At 40.7% G+C, this 27,526-nt stretch overlaps 1 protein-coding gene across 1 annotated transcript in view; it reads right to left on the reverse strand.

Annotated features, from left to right (window-relative positions):
• Nucleotides 1-12,787: 12,787 nt before the first annotated feature.
• LOC124774889 (mite allergen Der f 3-like) overlaps nucleotides 12,788-27,526 on the reverse strand; it is a 98,775-nt gene continuing 84,036 nt past the window's right edge. Inside the window, exons 6-7 of the mRNA XM_047249550.1 lie at nucleotides 25,871-26,023; nucleotides 12,788-12,931 (exon numbers count right to left, since the gene is read on the reverse strand). Coding sequence (XP_047105506.1) covers nucleotides 12,788-12,931; nucleotides 25,871-26,023 — 297 coding nt within the window. The remainder of the gene's footprint in view (nucleotides 12,932-25,870; nucleotides 26,024-27,526) is intronic.

The raw sequence follows: 27,526 nt of genomic DNA on the forward strand, positions 1-27,526 counted from the left end.
CTTTAAGGTGTTGAAATTCCAAAAACACTGAAACACGTATAGTGTATTCCTAAGTGAGAGGCCAAATGTCAGATTTCGTAGATATAGCTTTAAAACTACTTTAGTAATTCTTTAATAGTGATTTGCTTTTAAAAAACTTTTTCCCACTATTTTACATCATTAGCAGACATCAGCAGTTGAATTTACAAAGATCGTCAAACACTTTTTTTTTGTTTCTGAGGAACTAAACACGAATTTTTGTAGTTCGAAACTGTGCTAATAGCGACACATTTCCAAGAGCCTTTCCATCTCCTATTCCCCCCCCCCCTCCCCATCCCCCCCCCCCTATCGCTCATCCCATCGAAGTGGAAATTATCAACAATTCCTTCTTAAACGATGCATACAGTATAAGATCAACTCTCTCTCCAAATTTCAGGTTTCTGTCCTTATCAGTTGGGGTTGGGTGATGAATCACTGAATCGGCCTTGCCCTACATCGCCCCCTTAGGTTTTGAATCTCCAAAAACTGTGGAACACGTATTTTTATTTCCGACTGAGAAGCTAAATTCCATTTTTCAAGGATATAGCTATAAAAACACTTTCGCAACTAAATGTTTTCATACAACATGTCACCTCCTATTTAATCCCCTTTAATGGTTGAATTTCCAGTTATCGTAAAAAAATACACATTTTACTTCTAACAGGAAAGTCAATTACAAATAGTCATTGATTTATCTTCAAAAGTCCTTACGTAATGACATATTTCTATAATAACGTTCATTACCGATTTTCCTCGCATAGGGGTTGAATTTCCAAAAACAGTGTAACACGAACTTTACTATTTTTAACCGAGACGCCAAACTCAATTTTTTACAGATTTTGCTTTATAAATACTTTCGTAATGAAATACTTTCATGAAACATTTCATCCCCTATTTTAGCCACTTACGGGATGAATTCACAAAAACACTGAAACACATATATCTTTATTTATAACTGAGAGGTAAAACACCAATTTACAAAGATTAAACTTTTCATTTACTTTAGTAGTTCTTTAATAATTATTTATTTACAAAATAATCTTCTACCCACTATTTCACTTCTATAGTGGCTAAATTTCAATAAATGCTGGAACACGTGTTTCTTTATTTCTGATCGACGAAGTAAATACTAAATGTTGTAGGTCTAGCTTCAAAATTGCTTTAATGGTGACATATTTTCAAGAAGTCTTTCATTCTCTGCTTCACCCACTAAAGAACGGAATATCGAAAAATCCATTCTTAATCGATACTTACAATACAAGATCAACACCTCTACAAATTTCTAGTTTCTGTCCTCAGAGGTTTACGCTTGGCGATGATGAGTCAGTGAGTCAGTCATTCGGGTCATTGCCTTTTGTACATGTATGGAGATATTCGGCACAGGAAAAACGTCGACTACAAACAAAATTTCGGACTTTTGAGAATTCATAAGTATAGTTAGCGCTTAAAACCACTCTGGACTAATCACAAACTTTCAGATCATCGTTATCGTTGGTAGGGAGAGCTAATTATGTGACTTTTATTATTGGCTCTATGAACATCGAGAACTCTACAGCAACTCACAACTTTTCCAAGGCACGTAAAAAACTGTGCTGTATTATTATCTTGTTCATAAATAGAAGCGTCTGAAAATCTCATTTTGATTCGATATTCCTATATATATAAGTTGTACAAGACACCTGTCACTAGGCCTGTCTTCGTGATTGTTCCCTCCTAACCGTTATGAACTTGAGTATCTTATTTCAAACACATTTCACAGTTCCCAGTAAACGTAAGGTTGAACCTTTGCCCAAGAGAAGCCCTACATCCACAGTTAACATCGTATGGTCAAATATACACCTGTCTTTTGTAAGTAAAACCATTTGGCTCTGCTACCTGCAAAATGTCTTTCAATTAGGGTATAACACAAGGATCAGTTGTTACACTTTGCGTAAGTAAGAGTCAATTAGTACGGGTTTTGCGCAAAGTCACGATATTTTGTTTGTTTAGATAATGTTCTAGTAATATTCAGTTTCCGATTGTGGGTTACGTTCGTTTTCTTCTGCATATACCGAATGTCTGATGAACATTGTAACTTCAGTGTACACCTCTCATATAGTGGTTATTGTTTTAATACCACCATTTATTCCCTTAATTGCTCTTTCTATCATGTGGCTGGTCCCGGCGGAGGTTCGAGTCCTCCCTTGGGCATGGAGGTGTGTGTTTGTCCTTAGGGTAATTTCTTTTTACCAGTATGCAGAAGCCGAACTACTTCAGCTTCTACCTGAAATGTTAAAATATAATGCAGTTTACTTTATTAATGTGGTATGTGATGCATGGATAACTGTTTCATTATTGCTGATCTGTATCAAAGGGGTTTCCGTGCACTGTCACATTTGTTCCCGCAGATATTGGTCATCGAATATACCTGTATATATTCTTAATAGGTACGATATAGGACTGATTTCAATTTACATTAGGGGCACCCAAGTGAATTAAAGTTCAGTTCATTGTTTTTATCTTGAAACATAGGTGTAGAATGTTCTGTATCGTAGGGCTAGTCGGGCTGAAGTGACTCACTAGGTACTCCTCACAAACGCACGTCGTACGGTGGTCACCCAGCCTTCCTCCAAACCATCCCCTCACATTCGTTTCTCGAAATATGTGCTGTTCAACCACAATACAGGCCTCCATCCACCACTATCCCGATTCACCATTCGAAAATTTCATATGTTTTGAACAACACATGATGTTTTCAAAAAGTACCACCAGAACATACATGTTTCATTTGAAAAAAAATGACACTAAGCACTTTATATTCTATGAATCGATGCGATTTGTGGCAAATGCATAAAGAATGAATGAATACTGAATGTATTTTCAGCTGCCAAGGTCGATAAAGTCTTTTATTCGTGTAAATTTCGGCAATTCTCTGTTGCCATCTTCGGATCTACAAAAGCTGGAACCAAAAATGATAGGATACAGTAACTATCATAATACGACACATATTCAAGATGTGCAATACTTGAAAGAACAACATACCTGTGTTTACACCATTACGCAATCGTTTCCTTCAATACAGTAAGCGGAGGTGCACAACGTATGTCCATGTTGGCATCGTGAGCTATACTAGAAGCTAGTTTGTTAATTATAAAATAGTAGCTATGTACTCGTACATACATGTTACTGCGCCGATTACAGTATTTAGATTGAACGTCTAGACTAAATGTTTCAAAGCGTTATGAAATCGAACAATCACGTAAGGTCTGTGGTAGGAAAGGCGAATGGTTGCAGAAATTTTAGGGAAGTGTGGCTCATCTAGTTGATTAGTTACATGTTCCATCAATCGTTTACATGAGAACTTTCAACGATATGGAACGAGTCATTTTACGTTCGCATTGCAAATTAATTTGTAAATATGGCTACATCACAAGCATTTATAACTTCTTCTATCATTTTCGGATGTGTAACAGGGTCCCGTTGACATTCTGCCACGATATTTCGGCCCGGAGACGTCCGGCCACAATCAGGTCAGAGGGCAACTACTGAAGAACCCAAGTGCATTCACGATATTTATACTGAATCTAGTGTATGCGACATGTGCTGGCGACTTTCGGCATATGCGTCAGGCCATGTCACGCGCGGGACAGCCGAGTTGTACAGATGATCTAATTACAAAGAGTAGCAAATGACCCTCTCGATCCCGCTCTGACTGGATAATTTTATTTATAGATTTCCATTTTTATCCAGTTGAAAGCGGTTGTCACATTTTAGAAGGTTATCGACAAGAAGTATTTTCACAAATCTTTGATTACTGAATACCAAAGACTGGAAATTGGATCTAAAATTTTTGTTCTATAGTATTACATTGAGCGCCCCATCTAAAAACAGCGTTCTGCTAGTGCTGATTTTAACGGTTGCCGAAGATAGATGTATCTTTCGTGTTCTGTACAACGTTCTTGGACAATACGTGTCGTCTGGCATATATATATATATATATATATATATATATATATATATATATATATATATATATTCACAGGGAATTTTGCAAACACCCACTTTAAATCAGCTTAAAATCAGCAGTAGCAGAACTCTGCATTTCCATCGGAAACTCAATGGAATACAATAAAACCATCATTTTGGCTCCATATTCCAGCTTTGGGATTCACTAATCATAGAATCGGTGGAAATACGTCTTGCCGATAATATTATAAATCGTGACAACGCCTTTAAACTGCATACAAATTGGAACCTTATAGTTAAAACTATCCAGTTCTAGCGGAATCGAGAGGGTCATTTGATACTCACTGCAATTAGATTATCTGTGAGTTCAGCCACTGAGAGAAGCACACACACAGCTCGGTTAGCCCGCGAGTGTCATCATGTGATGACTGCGACAGAAGACGCCAGCACTTTTCACACGCGGGAGATTCGGTATAAATACCGTGAATGCACCTGGGCTCTTCAGTAGTTGTCTAATTACCTGAAGATGGCCGGTCGTCTCTGGGCCAAAATATTGTGGCAGAATGTCTACGGAATCCGGCTGCACACGCGAAATTGTTAGGGGAAGAAATACGCCAGGAAAATTTCAGAGAGTATATTTATAACTTTCTTTTTATTTATTATAATCTTTTTTGTTATTAAATTTACTAATGTGAATTAGTAGTTTCTATCCACCATCTTTTACGCACTGCAATAGTATAAATTTTTCTACGGAATGTAAGAAGCTCTCAGGAAGACACTTTTCCATTTTTTTTCAAATTTTCCTACCTGTCAGACACTTAGTATCACTGGATAAGTTATCTAAAATTTTAGTTGCGGTGTTGTGCACCTCTCTTTGTAATTTTTCCTACTAGTATTTTAATTATGTACATCATTGTTGGTCTTGAATTGCAATTAATTATTTACAGCAAACTTTGTGAGAGAATAAATACGCTGTAAAGCAGTAGTAGAATCCCCAATTCCTTAAACAGATGTCTACATGACGTGCGTTGGAGAGCACCACGTATTACTCTTGCAGCACGATTTGACCAATGAAGATTTTCTTCCCTTAATATGAGTTATCCCAGAACATAATAACATATCAAATTCTTCAATGAAAATATTGAAAATATGTCTGGTTACTGATCTGTGTGTTCCCAAGTTTTTCAGTGTTTCTAACGTAAGTGCAAATGTGGCTAAATTGTGTTAGGGGTTTCAAAATACGTCTTCTCCTGTTTAAATTCTCATCAGTAGGGACCCCTAAGAATTTTCAAGTTTCCACACTTTGTATAAAGGAGATCGCGTATAAAACACCAGTGCGACGCTTTCGTGAGTGCGTTTGACTTTCATCAATCTATTTTATTGTGTAAAATGAAATGGTGGTAAGGCATTATTTCCCAGACGTTTCTATGTGGTGTTATTCGGCGCCGTGGAGCATTTTTGTTTTCAATTTGAAGTGACTAGGACGTTTTGCCCATCGATGAAGATAAGTCGAAATCATTAGAACAACACAAAGTCCGAGAGCGAAGAAGATCACCGACCAGACCGGCTGTTGCACCCGTGTGCCTGTACTCTGTAGTCACCGGCGACGAGAAGCGCTGCCTAGCTTGTTCATACAGTTCTTGGGAAGACAACTTCATCTTCCTCGAGGTCTAGCATTCTTTCCATTCTTCTGTAAACAATTATTGTCATTATTTTGAAATACTGACTTGTCGAAAAGACGATTATGTAATTTTCACACGTTTTAGCACCTGCTTTATTTGATATTTGAATTACTGCAGTTTTCTGCAAGTATGTCAATCTCCGCAGAAGTCTAGCATACAGATGGAATAGTTTTTTCGTCTTTTGTTCCCTCAGACATCTCATAATTCTCAAAAATGTCGTCTATTGCGAGTGCCTTCTTTCGATTTAAGTGCTACAATACTCTGTTAAATTCCATGTTTCAGTTCAGTATTCTGCGCTGCTCTGCATAGGACTACGTTAACTTCACAAAGGTAACCCATCATATTTGTGAGGAAGTTCTTCAGGATTTAGAAGTACTGAACTTTTTTTAAATTTCTACTTTCTTTTCGTGATTTCACTTTCATACAACACCTGCCCTTACACTATACTCTTTTCCTATCTTCGTGTGTGACTTGAAGGAAAGAATTAGATTATCCATTTTATTACAAACTTGAAAATTATTTTAAATAATGTAATATTATTCTGTGAGGGAGCAACGCGACAGCAATCATACAATCCTGAATCAAATGCAACAGCGCTATGCGCTCTGTGATAGACTGTCAGTCATCTGACTGTCACCTGTCAAAATTTAGATGTTGGAAAAAGCCTTGTGATATACTACTCCATCTGTTAAAATTTCGATGACGGAAAAAGCCTTGTGATATAGTTTTCATTCGAAGGTCAATCACTAAAGAAGTAAAGATTGCTTGATCCTCCATAATCATTCATTCTTGCAGTGTTCACTGTAATAATTTTGTGAGTAACGAATTTCACGTCAACCTATGGGCGAGTTTAATAAAGATTCTTGTTGTAACTGATAGTGAACAGTTGTAGTAATTAATGAGAATCATGTATGGATTTATATTAGTATACGTTTGAACTATTTAATTTGAATAACCTGATTATCATTATTTCCTGTACTGCGATGATTGTCTTTGTACGTCTTGGGGATGTATACAGGATAACTGAGTTGATCGAAGCAACACAGTCATTACCTACTAAAATAAATCGTTATTTAACTTGAATTTCAGTTGTAAGTACAACCGGCACCTACCTTTACAAGCGCCACGCAGTGAGTCCCACTAGCACACATGCGGACTCCCCTCTGCTTATAATTAGGTTGGGAGACTCAGAATTAATTGCAGCTGCCCTAAATAAACGAATGCTGCCAGTCCATTTCACATTTGCGGCAGAATAACTACGCTGAAACGACGTAAGATCGCTTGTTGTTATTACACTAGAATCATTACAAATCGAACATAATAAATTCATTGAAAGGTGTAAAGACTGAAGTTAAAATTGCGTTATAAAAGTTTCAGCATTGATGAATGTGCACTATGTGTGGGATTTGATCATACTGATACTCAAAAATAAAGCTAAATCCAGTCGCACTGCTGAGCTCAGTGCAATGTACTTCGATTTCATATTTCATACATGATTTCTATACAAAAATATTATTTATTTGTAATTTCATATTAGAGATAACATTTACTGGCGCCGTCGGTGTCATGACATCTGTGTTACACATTATTGGAATTGTGCTGATTCTATATTGTATTTTGTTCCACGTACCATGCTGTGGAACAAATACGTTTACCGTAGATGAAACTGCGTCTCTTGTATGAGCCCCAGACACGACTGTTACGTTTTGTAGAGGCAAGCACAACCATGTTGACTATCTTAAGTGTAATGTACTTTCGTTAATCCGTGTGGTAGAGTCTTTTCATGTTTATCTATTATCGATAGTGTTGAATTGGCTCCATGTCCTCTGAGTAAATCTTCAACGAAGAATTTAATATTATACTCAATGTCATTTTTCTGCATGATTTCTTGTGCTTGTCGTATATTTACGTTGTGAGCGTTTGTATTCAGTGTATACCTCTGTAGGTCAGAACAGATTTCAATATTCAGTGAATTGTTTATGCGTTTTGGTGAGAACTCGCTCGCAGTTTAGAATGGAGCGTCTACAGCTATTGAATACTCAGGCCGTCGAGGAAATAGAAGAGGGTAGTGAAGCATCAAGTGTGAGTACTAGATCTGATAGCGAACATTTTGCGGTAACTCAAATTATTAGCAGTTAGACAAGATAATCTTCGTACCAAGCAGAATGTAGCTGCGAATGTACAGCAGCAAACTTCACCAGTCAAGCGACGGAACAGCCAATGAAACAGCTGAGTCGCTCAAAGCTGAAGAACAGTTTCCTCTGGAAATGAAAAGCCTGTTTACCATCGTGAACGAAATAAGAATCCGGCAGTAAAGTTTAGATTACACAGTATTCGAACTTGCAAAGCAAGAAGCAAATACAAACACAACACGAACAGTGATTAACGCCAAGTTTAAAGAGCGAAAACAGCACTTCGCAATCAGACTAAATGCGTGGGCAAATCTGGAAGAAGAACGAACCGCTCAGCAAGTTAATCAGAGTATTCAGTCAACTGTCGCTAATTTGCAATGTGCAAACCCTCACATGGATGCTCAGGTGAAACATGACTTACACAGTATAAAAAAACAACTTGGTTCAGTTTTCGTACACTGGAAGAGCAAGAGAATCGCAATGGTAACGAAAATTACACAAGAGAGCGAAGAGATTCTGGGGGCTGTTAAGTATCCAGAGGGAATTAATACTCAGGGGGACTACAGAACTCGAGCTGTGGATCACTTTGCGAGGATATACATGCATGCCAACTGATGTCCACCAGTTTTGATTCTGGTCATGGTGCATTTCGCTCCACAATAGTTTGTGCTAGCATGTTAGTAGAGAAGAAATTATTGAAACATGGGCCATTCCATGCATTCGTTCGTGATAACAAAATGGTCAGCCCTGTGCTATCCTGCATCAAATATAACGTTCTCCGGTGCGGCCAGTCCGAGTATTTGCAAATAGTCTCTGAGAGCTATATATAATTGCTGCCGGTGCTCCACTAAGGGCGGCGCCACCTGTCCAGTCTTCGAGGGCAGCATCTGTGGTGGGCGGCGGACGCGCCGCGTACGTCACGGAGGCCTATATAGGACGATGATTTGCAGCCTTGGCATCAGTTCTCAGCGGGACTCAGCAGCATCATCAGCGTTCTCCTGAAGATGGCAAACAGCTGAATTGTCGAAAATTGAAGCAAGTTGGTTTCAGGATCCGGCAGCAAATCCGAGGAGACTTTCCAGACTTATTATGCCGGGGGAGCCTATGAAGTCACGATATCCGACTATGCTTCACGTATGCGTGCAATAACAGCAGGCATGGTGCTTTGAGCGTAATTTTGCATTCCGATAATCGAACTGATTCCTGACCATCCCACACCATGCCGATATCGTGAAGGAAGACGATCACCTGCAACCTAAGATCCATTACTCCCATTCTTCAAGTTCAGGCGACATTGTCGCGACGTCCTACTACTATTGCAAATCTAAAATGTCGAAGTTTTATACATCAACACCTTCATGTTCACCAATATGTCTCATGTAACTACAAGAAGCTGCATTCAAAACTTGCAATCATAAACAGTTAAAACTGCCAAATGATTTAATAAGCATAACAGATTATTTTCACTTATGAATTGTTATTGGTCACTTTTAGTAACAATGATTTGACTTCCCATTTACTGTACACTCTTGTAAGATGACTTGTGTAGCAATCATTGATTAAAACAAACTCATATTTACTCAACATTGCTTACAATCTCCACTACATAAGTTAATTTAAAGGAGTATTGATTCTTGTTATCTTGAAATGTGAAACGTAGGTTGACCGAGCTCTGGTGTAGATTTTACTATGGTTCCCTTTGGACCCATCGCCGAATGGAAAGCTCGAAATCAATCAGCCAGATTCATAATACCACTAGCAGCTCATGAGGTAAAACAGAGCTACTTGCCAAATTTAAATATCAACCTTCGGGTAGCTGGTTGCAATTCGCTCCCCAGTAGTCATAGCATCAAAAAATCGTCTGTCAGTATCCACATAAAGCAGCAATCAGTTAATGACAAACACTGATACCATAACTGATGTGTAATAGCTCCGAAATTTATTCATATTTCTTGCACTAAATATTGTTGGAACTTTTGTATACTATTAACGTAAATTGACTGTTCGAATAGCGGTCATTGCAATAACTTTGTGAATAACGAATTTGACGTCAGCTTGTGGAAGAGCGTGATAAAGGCGCTTCTTGAAAATGATATGTAACGCTTGTTGTTGTTGTTGTGGTCTTCAGTCCTGAGACTGGTTTGATGCAGCTCTCCATGCTACTCTATCCTGTGCGAGCTTCTTCTTCTCCCAGTACCTACTGCAGCCTACATTCTTCTGAAGCTGCTTGGTGCATTCATTTCTTGGTCTCCCTCTACGATTTTTACCCTCCACGGTGCTCTCCATTACTAAATTGGTGATCCCTTGAGGCCTCAGAACATGTCCTACCAACCGATCCCGAATCTAGTCAAGTTGTGCCACAAACTCCTTCTCCCCAGTTCTGTTCAGTATCTCCTCATTAGTTATGCGATCTACCCATCTAATATGTAACACTTATAGTAGTTAATAAACAATATATGTATATGGATTTATATTAAGGTACATTTCAGTTATTTAATTTGAATAACCTGATTTTCAGTATTTCATATACTACGATCCAGATCGGTATAAGTAATGGGGATGTGTGTTGGTCGATAGGGTAGATCGAGACAGCACGGAGATTAACTTCTTGAATAAATCATTATTTCACTTGAATTTCAGTTGTTAAGTACAAGCCACAGCCAACCTTCCAAGCACCATGCACTGGGTCACACTAGCACACATGTGGACTCCCCTCAGCTTATAAATACGCGAAGAGACTCCGAATTAGTTGCCAGTACCTAAAATAGTCTACATCCACCAGCACATTTCAGATTTTCCGGAGAATAACTACGCTGAAACGACGTAAGATCGCTTATTGTTTTTTGTTAGAATCATTACAAACAGAACATAATAAATTCACTGAAAGGCACAAAGGCTGACGTTGCACCCTGTTTATTACAGTTTCAGCACTGATGAGAGTGCACTGCATAATAGTGTCTGATAGTACTGATAGTCGACGATAAAGCTAAATTCGCTTGTACTACAGAAATGAGAGCAACGTACTTCGATTTCAGATTTCTGATAACATTCCCATCACAAGAGTATTATTTATTTATTATTAATAGAGATAACCTTTTATGGACCATAGCAGAAGAGGTAACTCGACATTCGAGATTACTGCAGAAATCCTCCACTTTTCCAGTTTCCATGTAGGTATAAGTACCCTACCTATGCTATGTGGTTTCTGTTGTCTTATGATGATGCGTGTACTCTTACAGTGTGGTAGTTCACGTATAAATTACGTTGTTGTTTGCTCTCTGCGTCTTAAAACTCTATGAAACTGTATTATGTCGCAACGAAATGTTCATTAAATCTCCATCATGTGTAAAGTGCAACCCTAGGGAGTGAAGCTAATTCGAACGTTCGCAGTGTGCCACCTTCGAACTACGTCGAGCCTGCTTTGTGAAGAGGCGACGATGAGACACAGCTAATGATAATTCTACAAAATGTATACATTTGTTGCTAAAATTATTTCATTAAAACCTGTGTAAATAGATTTCCGAAAACTAAGATTCAAACGCTGAGTGTTATTTTGTAATAAAGTAATTTTAACCACAACTAATTTTCGCTCTGAAGTGGAGGGTATGCAGATCTGACACATCCTGGCGGACGGTTCATGGTTCCATAGATCAGTCGATACAGCACTTGCCCACGAAGGCAAAGGTCTCACGTTCAAGTCACGGTCTGGTACACAGTTTTAATATGCCTGGAAGGTTCAAAATAAATTTTGGTATGACGGCTTTTTCTTCAATGTCCGATCGGTTGGGAAATTAAAACCGCACTTCAAATCCGATGAAGCTTTGCGCAGTTATGTCGCACAGTGTCTCTAGCACGTCTATCAATCGCATCACTCCACTTTTTTCATCTCTGGGTGCACAAATAAATAAATAAATAAATAAAAAATAAAATCTGAGGTCATCAGTCCCCTATAACTTAGAACTACTTAAACCTAACCAACCTAAGGACATCACACACATCCATGTCCGAGGCAGGATTCGAACCTGCGACCGTACGGTCGTGCGGTTCCTGACTGAAGCGTCTAGAACCGCTCGGCCACCAACGGCCAGCTCTGGGTGCACAGTTAGCACATAAAGATGCCTAGAACGACTGTGTCTCCCGCCAAGTGCGCTATCTGGTTCTTGGTTTCATGCAGCCTACAATAACCTGCCTCGCATAACAGCAAAGTGTGGCATTGGTACAGGAACTTTGAAGTAGCTGCAACAAATACCCTGCTGCAGTCTCTTCGATGGGAAGTATCTGATCGCGCACCATACAGCCCGGACTTTGCTCCCTCTGATTTTCGTCTCTTAACTCGTATGAGCCAAAGACTACGAGAAACGCATTTTGACACAGGCAACGAGCAGCAGACCAGCGTAGAGGAGTGGTGGAAAGGGTAGGCGGCTGCCTTCTTTGACGAGGGTATTGGATTGCTGGTAACGCGTTGTTAGATTTGTTTTCGTCACATTGGTTTAAGGTCTTTGATTGCTTACTCTTCTGTTGCTCATATGGCAACGTCAAATATTTAAGTCCGCTTGGCGACTTTGTGCCTATGTGTGTTCGGAGCTTACGGGCACTCAACGCCGAGGTTATTAGCGCCCGGCTACTTTGTGGAAAACATCAGGAAGTTGTAGATAAATGTTACAAATAAAACATTTCTCAATTTTTGCACTGTGGTTTCCATTTAGTGACAGATCGAACCTTAAAAAATAAACAGTTTTCGTAGTTTTGTTGTCAAAGGGATTTCGTCGTCAATCACTCTGGAAGGATTCTAGAGCTGACGTATAAGCTTTCATCTCGCTTTCATTTCGAGAAAAACATTTGAAAGTTGTAAGAAATTTGACAAAGCGTTGATACGAAGATACAGGAAAAATCTTACACCAAGTAGTAGCCCACATAGCTAAAGAAATGGAAACAAGCGGAATTCATGTTGCGCTATCTACTTTATTGTTGTTGTAGGAAATGCGCAATCCTCAGTCAGATTGCGTGCGGTCATTTCTTGTTTTCTTCGATCCAGTCGATGAAGGCGGAGACCCTGGTGTAGACGGTGGGGTAGCCCTGCAGGCCGCAGCCCTGCTGCCACGAGGCCAGCCCCACCACCTCCCCGTCCACCTCCATCGGGCTGCCGGAGTCACCCTGCACACACGACGTCCACAAGGTGTAAGGAAACAGACGTATAAACTGTACTACGCTAAGAACGAAGAAAAAACGGGCAGTAGGTCGTAACTGCTGAGGGGAGTGCCCCACTCTCATACAACACAAAACGATCAGCGTGAAAACTTTGCCTCACTATTTCCTTGCATAGCAAAAGCATGCTTCCCTAGGATACGAAGAAAACCAATATTGTTCAAAGATTTGTGGGGAGATGTACTGCAAACGGTTTCAGATGCCAGCAGTATCACCGCTGCGACTGAGGCTGTTGACATACCGTGGGATCAGCCGCTGTAACCTCCTGACATTGTGAATACTCTCCGGACTAATCCATGAGATGCAGCGCAAGGTAGAAATGGTGTTTAGATCAGTACCAAACTATGAATGGTCAAATGATTCCTAGCACAGCGTCAGCAAGAAAGATTATCTCCATTGAGTACAACTAGGGAAACAGTAGTGGGAGGTGGGACATTGTCTGAAGTCACCTGCACGTAGCATATCCATCCTTTGGTTCTAAATTATACATCACTGAAATTCAAGTACGTGCAGGAGACCGCTAAGGAATTAAAATCTGGGATACTCCTAGTATTGCTACTAATTTATCATTGGTGAGGGACATTCGGCTACTGCAATCTTCCTCACAGATATTTTTACACGACGTCATAAATCTGTCACTCCATAGCTGATTTACTAATGAAATAGATAAAGCCGACATTGACTTTAGATTGATGCTTTGTATTTTCCTATGGAAAACTTCATGTAGATCAAGCCTCACAGTTGATGGGAGAAGGAATTACAGCTGTAATTTTAAGCCATTCATATGGTATGTGGCGGAGGTTGCATTGTGTAACGCGTGAGGAAGGTAAAATCGCAACTGTCAGGTATACACATTTCGTGAATAATAACAGTCCTATTATACTTCCGTGAGGTACATCAGGCATTAATGTCAATTGTGATGTTATCTCCCCATTATGACTTAATGATTTCAGTTTTGCGTAATTTGCCACATGGCGCCCGAGCGGAAATGAATGGAAAAATTCTCAGAAGTAGGGGAACATGCTACCAGACCGGCCACTCCTGGTATACCGTTCTGGACTAACCCAGTGCGCTGACTCCCACAAGATCTGTGCTGGCGGCGAAGCTGCAACGCTTCACGCGGTCGTACGAGGAAGCTCCGCTATGAAGTCAGTTTTGATTGCTTGGTTATTGCTCGGCAGTTTGGTCCGTTGGTTCCTGACGTTTGATTAAGGAACAAACATGTGTAGCGTCTAATCTTAACTTTACAGCTGACGGCCGCCATTCTGCAGTTTTGTGGTAGTACACAATACCATCCCACACCATAAGGCCTCGAGCGTTGTATGCCTTGTATGAATGCAGTCACTGTGATCCGCTCCCCCTGTATGCGCGAACCAAAATGCTGCCATCATTTTTTAAACAAGTAGAATCTGGATTCGTCCGAAAACACTGTTTGATGACTTTCCTCTCTACAGTCACGTCGTTCCATATAGGGTAGCATTCATCTCATGCTAGGTGCGGAGGACCCTACGTCATAGTAACGTAACGCTATGTCATCGTGACGTAAATGAAGCTAAATCGACTTCATGAGTACGTCTATCGATCTTTGCAGTTGAACCACAGAGGTTGCACCAATAACGTAAGCAGACATGTACAATCGAAGTTACAGCAGTTGTGTGGTATGCTCATCCCAGTTGAATTACTGATTAAGCTGTAATCTCAACTATTTTGGATGTTATTGTTTGTTTCTTGATGTAATGAATGTCTGAACGAAGAACCATAACCACAACGAAAGTCAAAAGAAGCGAGTAGCCATTTATAAAAAAAGTCCGATTAATTGTGCATAAATCATGTGAATAGAAACGTGAAATAGAGAGAAATTAAAGTGTTTCGTATTTTTATAAAAGCCAATGGATTGTACGTAATTCTTCTGGGCAGAAACGTTAAACTGAGAAATTAATGTGGTTCCAACGATAATTCCGAATTTGGCAGGAATTTTTATTTTTCCCTCATGCTGTAGATCAGCACAGAAACTTGTGCTCTTCAGAAATAAATTATTGCGGATGATTATAATATACTGACCTGTTATAACACGTCATTATTTTTATTTATACGTTGTATACTGTGAAAAAACAATGACATGCAAGTCACGTTTGCCAGCATTTTAAGCAACTGAAAGCAGTGAGTGCTGTCGCCATTTTCAGCTACTGTTTGTATGATTCTTAGGCAATATGGAAATAGCTGTAGTAATCATGCCAGACACCACCAAAATTTATACCATGTCTATTAAGAGAATAATCAAAGACAATATTCCACTATCGTATATGAAACATCACTTAGTGCTGCTAAAAACTGTGGGCTGTTGATGTTATTTTGTCAAGTAGCTCACCAATTGTGACAGACACTGTTCAACATCAGTTGGCAACTACTAGAAAACTTACTTTTTAATAGTTGATACTGCTTAAATATTGAAATGTGAGCAAGAATTATAGACGAAATATCGTTGTTTTTTCACAGTATACAGCATATAAAATACGACAAGTGTTTTTAACAGGTTACATTATACATTATAATCATCAATAATAATTTATTTCTGAAGAGAAAAATTTTCTGAGTTGATCTGCAACATGAAGGCAAAATTAAAATTCGAGCAACAATCGGATTTATCTTTGGAACCACATTAATTTCTCGGTTTAACGTTTCTGCCCAGAAGAATTATGTACAATCCATTGGATTTTATAAAAATATGGAACACTTTAATTTCTCCCTATTTCACGCTTCTATCCATGTGATTTATGAACAGTTAATCGGATTTTTTTTTTAAATGACTACTCGCGTTTTTGACTTTCGTTGTGGTTATGGTTCCTTCGTTCAGATATTCATTACGTTCATGAAACAGACAATAACATCTCACATCCTTGGGATTACAGCTTAATAATTAATTATTTCACGTTTCTGTCGACACAATCATGCACGATTCATGGGATTTTTTAAAAATAACTACAAACTTTTTTTTACTCTCGTTATGTTCATGAAATATCCAATAACATCCCAAATTCATTTGATTACAGCTTAATAATTAATTATTTCATGTTTCTGTCCATATGATTTATGGGCGACTCATAGGATATAAAAAAAATTACTGCAAGCGTTTCTTTCTTTACTTTCGTTATGGTTCCTTTGTACAGACATTCATTATGTTCAAGAAACACACAATAACATCCGAAATTGTTAGGATTCCAGCTTAATAACTAATTCAGCTGGGATGAGCATACCACACAACTGCTGTAACTTCGTTTGTACACGTCTATTTTCATTTAGCTTTCACGTTGTCGGTGGAACCTCTGTGCTACAACTGCAAAGATCTATATACGTACTCATGAAGCCGATTTAGGTTTATTTACGTCACGATGACGTAGCGTTACATCACTATGACATAGGGTTCTCCTCACATAGCGTGAGATGAATGCTACCCTTGCATATACTATTGACGTCTGACATGCTTCTACAGATTCGTCAAAGATGGGTTGAGAAGTGGACAACATGCACGTAGCCCGTACCGTAATAAACGACGACGGAGTGTCACGGTATGTTGCAATGTTCCGCTGTTTCGCCAGAGCCGAGGAGGACGCAGGTCTGTCCTGCAATGACTTTCGGATAAGGTGTCGATCTTCTCAGGGGATGGTCTGGGTAGTGCGGCCTGCGGCCTGCGGCCTGCAGTGAACCATTCTGCAGACACCCATTGCACTGCAGAAACACTTCATCCCACACGAGCAGCAGTTTCCCGGATGGATGCATCACATTCTCTCTTGCCAATAACGCGCCCTCTTCCAAACGCACTGATTTGACGGTACGCTTCACGCATACATCTGTGAGGCATCCTGCACGTCTGGTCAAGCCATACTGATCCATTACTGTCGGTTTATAACGACATCGAGAGCCGCAGGCACAATTTACCCGTGGGTGGAATTGCGCCAAGATATTGATGTAGAACTTGAATCCCCGGGCCGATATGGTTGGGAGGCTAATCAGTTCCGCAGAACATACTAATTTTCATGTCCTCTGAAAATTAACGTCCTATCTCTAGTCTTTCAAGATATTTTTTATGAACATGAGTGTGCTTTGAACAATTCATGGTAGGATTGCCCTTCAGACTTCACATTTTTAAGACTGTTCTCCTCTCGAATGTCTCTTTTTCCTGAGGACTTGTATTTGTTTTCACTGACAGAAATTTTATCTTCTTCCATACGTTTGCCTCCAGTCTTCATTTCATTCTTGCACTTTGTCGTTTAAATTAAATATTCCTAATTCTTCTCGTACATTCTCCTTTGTTATCGTAAGATCATTTCCTGATCAACTTTTTACATATTTCACTTCATTAGACACTACAATTGATTTTTTTAGTCCAGGATTCACTACATAGCGCAAGACTTAGTGTCTTTCCTCGTCATGTCCTTAAAGTTTTATTTTAAATTACACATATGTGCTGAAATTTGTTGGTTTTATTCTACACATCGTTACCGATATTTAAGTTGATGTCGCAACCCCTAATATCTAACATTTGAAATTTCGTCCAGTGTCTCACCTTGAAAGAGAAAGAAAACATCTAATCTATGTACATATAACGGCGATGAGTTGAATGAAATGGAACTGATTCCTAGTCAGATGAATATGAGGTAGTATAGACAGCAGCACAAAATCATATAACGCAAGGAAGATACGTTATTAATAGGAATGTAGGCCAGAGAGTGAGTTACAATGAGCAGTTCAGTGATAGGTTTGCTCTCGTCAGAATCGACGTCAACCAACGCCAGGAACAAAAGTTCAGGTATACATGCCGACGCCACAAGCGGAAGATCAAGAGATAAAGTAAGTATACTAAAATATTCCACACGCTATTCACTATGTAAAAGAGATGATAATGTAATATCCTGAGAGACTGGGAGGCGGAAATGGGTGAGGCAATAGAAGGAAGGGTTAAGGAAGTGTGTGGGCTTGGAAGCAGAAATGCGAAAAGAGAAATTCTAATTCATTTCTGTAATAGATTTCAGCTAGAAGCTGTCAGAGGTTACGAATTTTCTGCACAAATGGTTTAAAGAACAGAGAGGGCGATTTGTGTAGGCTACTTAAAACAAGGGATGCGGAACACTTAATTTGGGAGAGGCTGGCGGTCTCTAGTCTTACAGTCTAGTCTAGTCTTACAGACTGTCCTGCGTTTCCGTTTAGAACTTTCCGTATCAGTCATTGTAGTATATGTATTGCCAAATAAGGCATTAATCCTGCATGATTTTGGCGTTCATTAAGTTCTATGAAATTAACTATCTACTGTCTCACTTTCTACGTACAGGTATGCTGACGCCGGCGGATCACTTTCACTAGAAGGACTTTTGCCACTTCTCAAGTTCTCTGCATGAAAATATGCAATATTTTCTGCGTTTGTTACAAACTGGAGTGGGGACTTCCTTGAAGGCATTACTTATCATCGACGTACACGGTGGTTCAGTGATAATGTGACAGACTTTCAGGTATGATGGAGAAGCTTAAAGGTACCAATTTGAAGTAAGGAAACCTAATCCGGAAACGACAGCCTTGACAGTTAAAAGCGGGAAAAGTTCTGAGACCTCAGACAGTGGATCTGTGCTACTGCAAGCTCTATGCTTTCCATATTTTGGGAGGAGGTAGTATGGACCAATGCAATAAAAAATTATCTAGCATACGTGGGCTCTAAAATGTACACTCCTGGAAATGGAAAAAAGAACACATTGACACCGGTGTGTCAGACCCACTATACTTGCTCCGGACACTGCGAGAGGGCTGTACAAGCAATGATCACACGCACGGCACAGCGGACACACCAGGAACCGCGGTGTTGGCCGTCGAATGGCGCTAGCTGCGCAGCATTTGTGCACCGCCGCCGTCAGTGTCAGCCAGTTTGCCGTGGCATACGGAGCTCCATCGCAGTCTTTAACACTGGTAGCATGCCGCGACAGCGTGGACGTGAACCGTATGTGCAGTTGACGGACTTTGAGCGAGGGCGTATAGTGGGCATGCGGGAGGCCGGGTGGACGTACCGCCGAATTGCTCAACACGTGGGGCGTGAGGTCTCCACAGTATATCGATGTTGTCGCCAGTGGTCGGCGGAAGGTGCACGTGCCCGTCGACCTGAGACCGGACCGCAGCGACGCACGGATGCACGCCAAGACCGTAGGATCCTACGCAGTGCCGTAGGGGACCGCACCGCCACTTCCCAGCAAATTAGGGACACTGTTGCTCCTGGGGTATCGGCGAGGACCATTCGCAACCGTCTCCATGAAGCTGGGCTACGGTCCCGCACACCGTTAGGCCGTCTTCCGCTCACGCCCCAACATCGTGCAGCCCGCCTCCAGTGGTGTCGCGACAGGCGTGAATGGAGGGACGAATGGAGACGTGTCGTCTTCAGCGAAGAGAGTCGCATCTGCCTTGGTGCCAATGACGGTCGTATGCGTGTTTGGCGCCCTGCAGGTGAGCGCCACAATCAGGACTGCATACGACCGAGGCACACAGGGCCAACACCGGGCATCATGGTGTGGGGAGCGATCTCCTACACTGGCCGTACACCACTGGTGATCGTCGAGGGGACACTGAATAGTGCACGGTACATCCAAACCGGCATCGAACCCATCGTTCTACCATTCCTAGACCGGCAAGGGAACTTGCTGTTCCAACAGGACAATGCACGTCCGCATGTATCCCGTGCCACCCAACGTGCTCTAGAAGGTGTAAGTCAACTACCCTGGCCAGCAAGATCTCCGGATCTGTCCCCCATTGAGCATGTTTGGGACTGGATGAAGCGTCGTCTCACACGGTCTGCACGTCCAGCACGAACGCTGGTCCAACTGAGGCGCCAGGTGGAAATGGCATGGCAAGCCGTTCCACAGGACTACATCCAGCATCTCTACGATCGTCTCCATGGGAGAATAGCAGCCTGCATTGCTGCGAAAGGTGGATATACACTGTACTAGTGCTGACATTGTGCATGCTCTGTTGCCTGTGTCTATGTGCCTGTGGTTCTGTCAGTGTGATCATGTGATGTATCCGACCCCAGGAATGTGTCAATAAAGTTTCCCCTTCCTGGGACAATGAATTCACGGTGTTCTTATTTCAATTTCCAGGAGTGTATGTCTTAAAAACTATGAGCATTTGTTCAGTAGAAGGGCTGTTATTTAACAACAGCAGAGTTAAGTGCTCACGGTGTTATATAGCTAGGGAAGGCAGAAATGCACGCTATAAGCTCACGCAGGATGGCGTGAGGTCTGAAACAGGATACGTAATGAATGCTATAAAGAAAAGTACGTAGCTGCTGGAATACTTTAATCCATCATTTGTATACATCGTTCTTGATGAGGCATGCTTCATACGATAACTATGAATTGCTATGGCGCCTTGCGAGGTCGTAGCCATTGACTTAGCTGAAGGCTATTCTAACTATCTTCTCTGCAATTAAACGAGGCTTCGTCAGTGTTGCATCGCTAGCTAAGTCGTCCGTACAACTGGGGCGAGTGCTAGTAAGTCTCTCGAGACCTGCCGTGTGGTGGCGCTCGGTCTGCGATCACTGACAGTGGCGACACGCGGGTCCGACATGTACTAATGGACCGCGGCCGATTTAAAGCTACCACCTAGCAAGTGTGGTGTCTGGCGGTGACACCACACACGGCCCTTAGGGTATTGATTTTCGAGCCCATGTTAACTGGACATGTTTTTCTTGTTTTGTTCCTCCCCAGCTATTGAACGCAAAAAAATTGCAGTAACAGATGTCATCTCTCACAAGCATCAGAGCGTTATTCGCTTGTAAGTTTCGAGTCGGTCATTTGCGAACCACGGTCCATTATATCAAATTGATAAATTTACCGTTCTCCATTATTCCTCGAAATCAACAAGGAGTCATCCAGTGTATCTGTATGTCCTGTTACGGAAAATTAATGATTAATGATAATGTAAAAATAATTTCCATTTCCCCAGCACTTTGCAAGATTCCTAATCCGGCTACAACGTCCATTCAGGCTGCCGAAACATTGTTCGGTGTCAGTCCTGTTGCCACCTGTAGAGTACTTCTCAACTTGAAGGGAAGTCCTGGGTGCTAATTTCTTCGAACTCTTTGCTCTCTCTGTGACAGATTATCCCTAGTTTTGTTTTGCTTTCGTTTTTTAATAGGAGGAAAGGGGTGCGACTTTCTTGAGCTGATGCAAAATACTTAATATGTTGAGAACGACATTCGTATGCGACTTTCCTTTCGTCCTCTCTGTCTGTGGAATGTACAGGAGTTGGACAAAAATAGGGAAAAAACGGCGAGAAATGCATGCTTGAACGTAAATGCCGTTGCTAGCCAAGCCTGTAGGTTACGCCGTTGAATTTGAGAAGAGCGGCATCTGTTGCAATGTCTTCAATACGTTGCGAGTGTCAGTGGTGGTCAGAACAACGTTCTGTATAGTTGTGAATAGTTCTATGAAGTAAATTAGAACGTGGGCAAATGGTTGGTTCTCGTATGGTGGGAGCTTCCGTAACCTTGGTTGACGAACTGTTTGGTATTTGAAGAGTCACCGTATCCAAGATTTATACCGCATATCGCGAAAGCGGAAAAATATCATCCGCTACGTCACAACGCGAACGAAAGTGTGTGTAGAGTGATTATAACACATGCTCATGGAAGAGAATTGTAACGACACCAGCAAAAGTCATTGCGGCCTGAATGTCGCATCGCGAACCATGTCAACACCAACAAAGCACGACTAGAACTCTGTAAGCAGGAAATTGGAAGTCGGGCAGGAATTCCATAACGACTGTTCAGTGAAGTAATTGCCTATAACAGGAAATGGTGGTGCCCAAGCCATAAAACTTGGAGTGCGGAGCAATGGAAAAAAATCATGTGGTTGAATGAGTTTTATCGCATACCGTTTGCAGCTTCTGACTGAATTTAAGTCGCGAGAGTGAATCATTGCGCCAGTTCAGGAATGATTTCGGTTGCCACATCGTGCTATTGCACAGACGTCATGCTTGCACTGCAAATGAATGACTCTGAGCACTATGGGACTTAACTACTGTGGTCATCAGTCCCCTAGAGCTTAGAACTACTTAAACCTAACTAACCTAAGGACATCACACACATCCATGCCCGAGGCAGGATTCGAACCTGCGACCGTAGCGGTCACGCGGATCCAGACTGAAGCGCCTATAACCGCACGGCCACTCCGGCCGGCGCTTGCACTGCAAGTTCGCTCTAATGGAAAGGGTTATATGATCGTTTAGGCCGATCAGGTACATCCCATGATACAATATTTGTTCCGCAGTGGTGATGCTACGTTCCAAGACAACAAAACTCCTGTTCACACAGCTCACATCGTCCAAAACTGGTGTTGTGAGGACGAAGGTGAAGTGTCGCATCTCCCTGGTCACTACAGTGACCAGATTTCTATGTGGCTGAGCCTTTGTGGACTAATCTGGAGAGAAGTTCGTGTGATCGCTTTTCACCTCCCTCATTGTCACCTGAACTTGACACTATTCTGTAGGAAGAATGGCATAAGATTTTCTTGAAAACCATGCAGATCCTTTATTTATCTATTCTGGCAAGAATGGAAGCTTCTGTAAATCAGGGATGGGAAAAACCGACTGGTTGAATCCCATACCCGTATTTTAGTTCCGAATAACGGGTATTCCTCTGCGTATGTTTGTTCTCGATTATAATATATTTTATTTATTTCTTACTAATAACCGAATAAAAACCCAGAATATCAATAAGCCATAGCAACAGTGCAAAACTTTTTCGTTTTTAAATAAACCTTTCTAAAAAACAGAAAGAAATTTTTATACGTAAGATTTGTCTTACTTTGAAATATTGTGTTACTACAGAAAATGTGATAAGCGGTAGGTGCTATTTTAATAAGAATATCGCCGAGCAACTAATATTTATTTATTTATTTATTTATTTAACCTGATCAGATGAGGGCCATCAGACCCTCTCTTACATCGGACCAGTGTTTTACACATGCAGCATTTCACACATCAGAGTTACATCATGACAATACTTTAAATAAGAAAATTAGATTACTCTAGTCGCAATATGAATAAAGAGTAATGACTAAGGCCTAATAAAGTAAGTACTGGCAGTATTTTTACAACAGGGGCTATACATACAAATTATGATAAAAGCAATAATAGTAACAGTAAAAAAATCAAATAATAATGATAAACATGAGAAAAATTAGCGATAGTAATGAAGATTTGTGCAGATGTACATTAATATCTTGATGTGTAAAGTAGATGTTTACTAGTATAGCGAGTTTTGGGGGAGGGAGTTTTAAGGAGGGGGAAAGAGGGAAGTAATGACGTGAAGTGCATTCATGTACAGAGGAAGGCATTACTGTTGCTTAAGTAGATACGTCAATAACTGTTTTTTGAAGCCGAACATGTTTTTAAGTTCTCTAACATAACGAGGGAGGTTATTCCATAGTCGGGTTCCCGCTACTGTAATGGAGAAGGTGACTGATCGATGCAGTGGAACAGAGAGGATTTTATTATAATGGGAACGTGTGTTTCTGTCAAGTTGTTCCGACGTAAGTGTTAAGAACGAGGAGAGATATGAGGAACAGTGTACATTTATAAGGCAGTTGATGAGACAGTGTGTATGGAAATCTCTGCGTTTGTCTGCACGCAGCCAGGACAATTTGGCATATGCTGGTGAAATGTGATAAAAAAAGTCGAACGTCACAGATATATCGGACGCAGGCATTCATGACCAGTTCCAGACGTCGTGAGTTTTCCTGAGAGAGGCCTTGTAGGATAATATCGCTGTAGTCAATGATTGGAGGTATAAGCGTTTGTACTAATGTCTTTTTCAGATCGAAAGGAAAGAGTTTTTTTATATTTTTGTAGGACATGAAGGGATGCTGATGCTTTTTTGCACACTGCAGTTACGTGCTCTGTCCAATTTAGATTTTCATCTATTATTACTCCTAAACTCTTTGCTGAGGGACAGAAGTTGATAATTGTTCCATTTAGGATAGGAGATGGTAATGACTCCCGATGTTTTGGGCTAATGAGCTTAGAGTGACCAACAAGTACCGCTTGGGTTTTAGATGCGTTTAGTTTTAGTCCTATGTCCTGTGCCCATTTTGATATTGCATCGAGATCAGTATTGAAATCTAAGAAGCAAATGATAGTCGCTTCTTGTCTGTCCATGGCAAGTTTCAGGTCATCTGTCACCTTCATCAGTGCGGATGTTGTGCTGTGATGTTTACGGAAACCTGATTGGTATTCGTCTAGCAGGTTGTTAGTAGTTAGGTAGTTGGTGAACTGGTCATGCACTATATATTCTAAGGCCTTTGATAGTGCAGGAAGAAGTCAGATTTGTCTGCTATTTCTGTGAATTCATGAAAGAGGAAAGAGATTACGGTAACAGTAATGCATTAAAAACTTAACGAGTGAACACTCATAATGCACAGTAAAATATAAGGTAGCTGATCAACTGCCAGTGTGTACATAATATGCGCTTACCTGTTTGTAGCCCTTGAAAACGGACAAATTAACATGAAAAACAGATTTCTTCAACCTCCATTTTTGTCCTTTAGCGTTGACTATTCGCAATGCCCAAATACTTATACGATCCCTGGTTACATCATGATTTTTCAGCAGAGTTTCAGAAAATAAGAATCAAAATTAATATAGTGATAATTTCAACTAGTATTCAACCAATTGTCACTCTTTGGGAATAGCAGCGAACGGTGGACGAAGTTCTCTTTTACTTGCCTATTTAATTTAATATTTTGATTCTATGTATCTTGAAACTGAGAGACTCAGTTTTTTCAGTCTTTGTCCGATTTCTACATTTATTGCAGGTAATGATAGTAGCAAAAACCCGATAATCGGTTATTATGAGTGGTTTAACAATCAGATTAAACTGGAGCAGGAAAAAACAATATAATAAAACCAGTTGATTCAGCGATAACCACCATCCCTATTTTGTTTGCCAATGAGTTTCCTACCACATATTAGACGTAATAATGTGTACGTGGTGGTTCCATATTTTTTGTTCAACCCGTGTATGTTGCATTCAGTGTTAAAAATTATTTGTTGTAAACCACTGTCCGTCTATACGTGTTAAAGTATACACTGAATTCTGCGGGTAACTACGTATTCCATCACTTGCAGAGCGGCAATTTTGACAGCTTACGGCTATATTAATTGAACTTTTCATTCAGTTTCCAAATTTCTCCTTGAAATCCTTTACTGCTTGCTCAATGTACAGATTGAATAACACTGAGAAAATGCTACAATCCTGTCTCACTCCCACCGTAACCTGCTTCCCTCTCATGTCTTTAATCTCTTGTAACTGCAATACAGTTTCTTGTATATACATTGTAGATAATCTTCCATTCCCTCTATTTTACCCCTGCTAGCCTCAAAATTTCAAACAGCATATTCCAGTCAAAATGTAAAATTTTTGTTTAAATCTATAAATGCGGGTTTGCCTTTCTTGAACATCTTCTAAGGTAAGGTATAGGGTCAGTATTGCCTTGATTGTTCCTGCATTTCTCAAACCACAAACTCATCACCCGACAGGTCAGCGGCAATCAGTTTTCCCATTCTTCTGTAAATAATTTATGTCATTATTTTGCAATCACAACTTACTAAACGGATGTAAAGTAATTGGATGGATAAGAAAAATCTACTGACCAAAAAGTGGTAGAACACTCATATAAATGTATTGAAACCATCAAGCTTTCGGAACCAGTGGCTCCTTCTTCACTCTTCTCCTACAAACTGAGTTTGGTGAACCATCTTAACATCCCCCAACCTTCACCATTGCCTCTCAGAGCAGTCATAACTCATGATCACAAGAACGTGTCAGATATCAGCAGATATTTGTGGCGTACTCACGTTGCAGGCGCCCTTGCCCGGTTGCGGCACCTCCTCGCAGATGTGGCTCTCGTATACGGGGTCTCCGGGGGCGTAGGCGGCGCGGCAGGTCTCAAGGTCCACGATCACCGTGTCGACCTTCTGCAGAACGTTGGGCAGCAGGTCTACGTCCCGCTGAAAATACGACCAATTCACGTCAAGAACAAACCAAATATTCCCTCTCGTCTTTTCTGGAGAGGGTACCTAATTAGTCTCTGAAAAGATAACGTACTGTTCCTTTCTCTTAGACTATTTCTCACAATATACACAGAAACCCTATAGCTAAATACGAAAACAGTTTCATTACAAAACTCACACATATAAAGCAACGTTCCTTGTTTCGCTACTAGTACTGCTGCGAGAGGTAGACTCACAGTTTAATGACATCGTATTTGACACCACATGCCGGAAAATTACGTAGGACGTGTCTTGGAATCGTTTCTCTCTAAGAAAACTTACACACCGATTGCTGTTCGTTCTCATCGGTACAGGTCTAAGAAATGGAGAAAGGTACCAGTGGGACGTTTCACCTGTCAGACATGACACGACCAGAAGAGTAGTTTAAGATTCAAGAACGGTAAATACTCAGAAAGAAAAGACGTACAACCACGCGCTGTCATATCACCATCGCAATATAATGCTGTTGCTAAAATCTTGTAAAAAGAGATATCAAGTTCTTAAATGAGGTGCCCTTAAAGGAATCAAAACTCAACAGTGCACACGTGGCGACTTGCGTATTCATAACTGAAGACAACGAGTTCAACTGAAATGGGCTGAGAATACATGTTTTCTTTTGCTCCCATTAAAGAGGATGTCCAGTAGCTAAAAGAGAACTGAAAAAATAAATAAATAGCATTCGCTTACGAGGGGCGTTCAATAAGTAACGCAAAATATTTTTTTTTTCTTTTTTTTTTTTTTTTTTTTTTTTTTTTTTTTTTTTTTTTTTTTTTTGTGAAAGCAGATATTGTTTCTTCAGGATTCCAATCCACTGCAGTATTCCCCAGTCTTTTGTCTACAAAACCCCATTTTTCAACACAGTCTCCGTTCAGTGCGACAGCCTTGCGCCACCTTACTGGCAGGGCCTTTGTGCCCGCATAGTACTACTCTAATGGTCGATGCCGGAGCCATCATCTTAATGCATCAATAACTTCCCCATCCTACACGCACTGCTTCCTAGGGAGTGCATCTTTCATTAGGATAAACAGATGGAAGTCGGAAGGTGCGAGATCCGGGCAGTAAGGTGGATGAGGAAGAACAGTCCAATGAAGATTTGTGAGCTTCTCTTGGATGCGCGGACTTGGGTGAGACCTTACGTTGTCTCGGAGAAGGAGAAGTTCATTTGCACTTTTGAGGCGACGACCATGCTTAAGTATTTTCTTCAGTTTCGTGAGGGTAGCACAGTACGCTTCAGATTTGATCGTTATACCATGAGAAAGAATGTAAAACAGAATAGCCGCTTCAGAATCCCAGAAGGCTGTCGCATTACTTGACCAGCTGAGGGTGAGGGTTTGAATTTTTTCTTCGAAGAGGAGGTGATATGCCTGGAATGCCGTTTTGTTACCGGTTAAAAGTGATGAACGCATGTTTCATTGCCTGTGACGATTTTCGAAAATAAATTGTGACGATCAACCTCGTAAT

The sequence above is a fragment of the Schistocerca piceifrons genome, chromosome 1 (genome assembly GCF_021461385.2).
Source record: "Schistocerca piceifrons isolate TAMUIC-IGC-003096 chromosome 1, iqSchPice1.1, whole genome shotgun sequence".
In the NCBI taxonomy this organism is placed as follows: Eukaryota; Metazoa; Arthropoda; class Insecta; order Orthoptera; family Acrididae; genus Schistocerca; species Schistocerca piceifrons.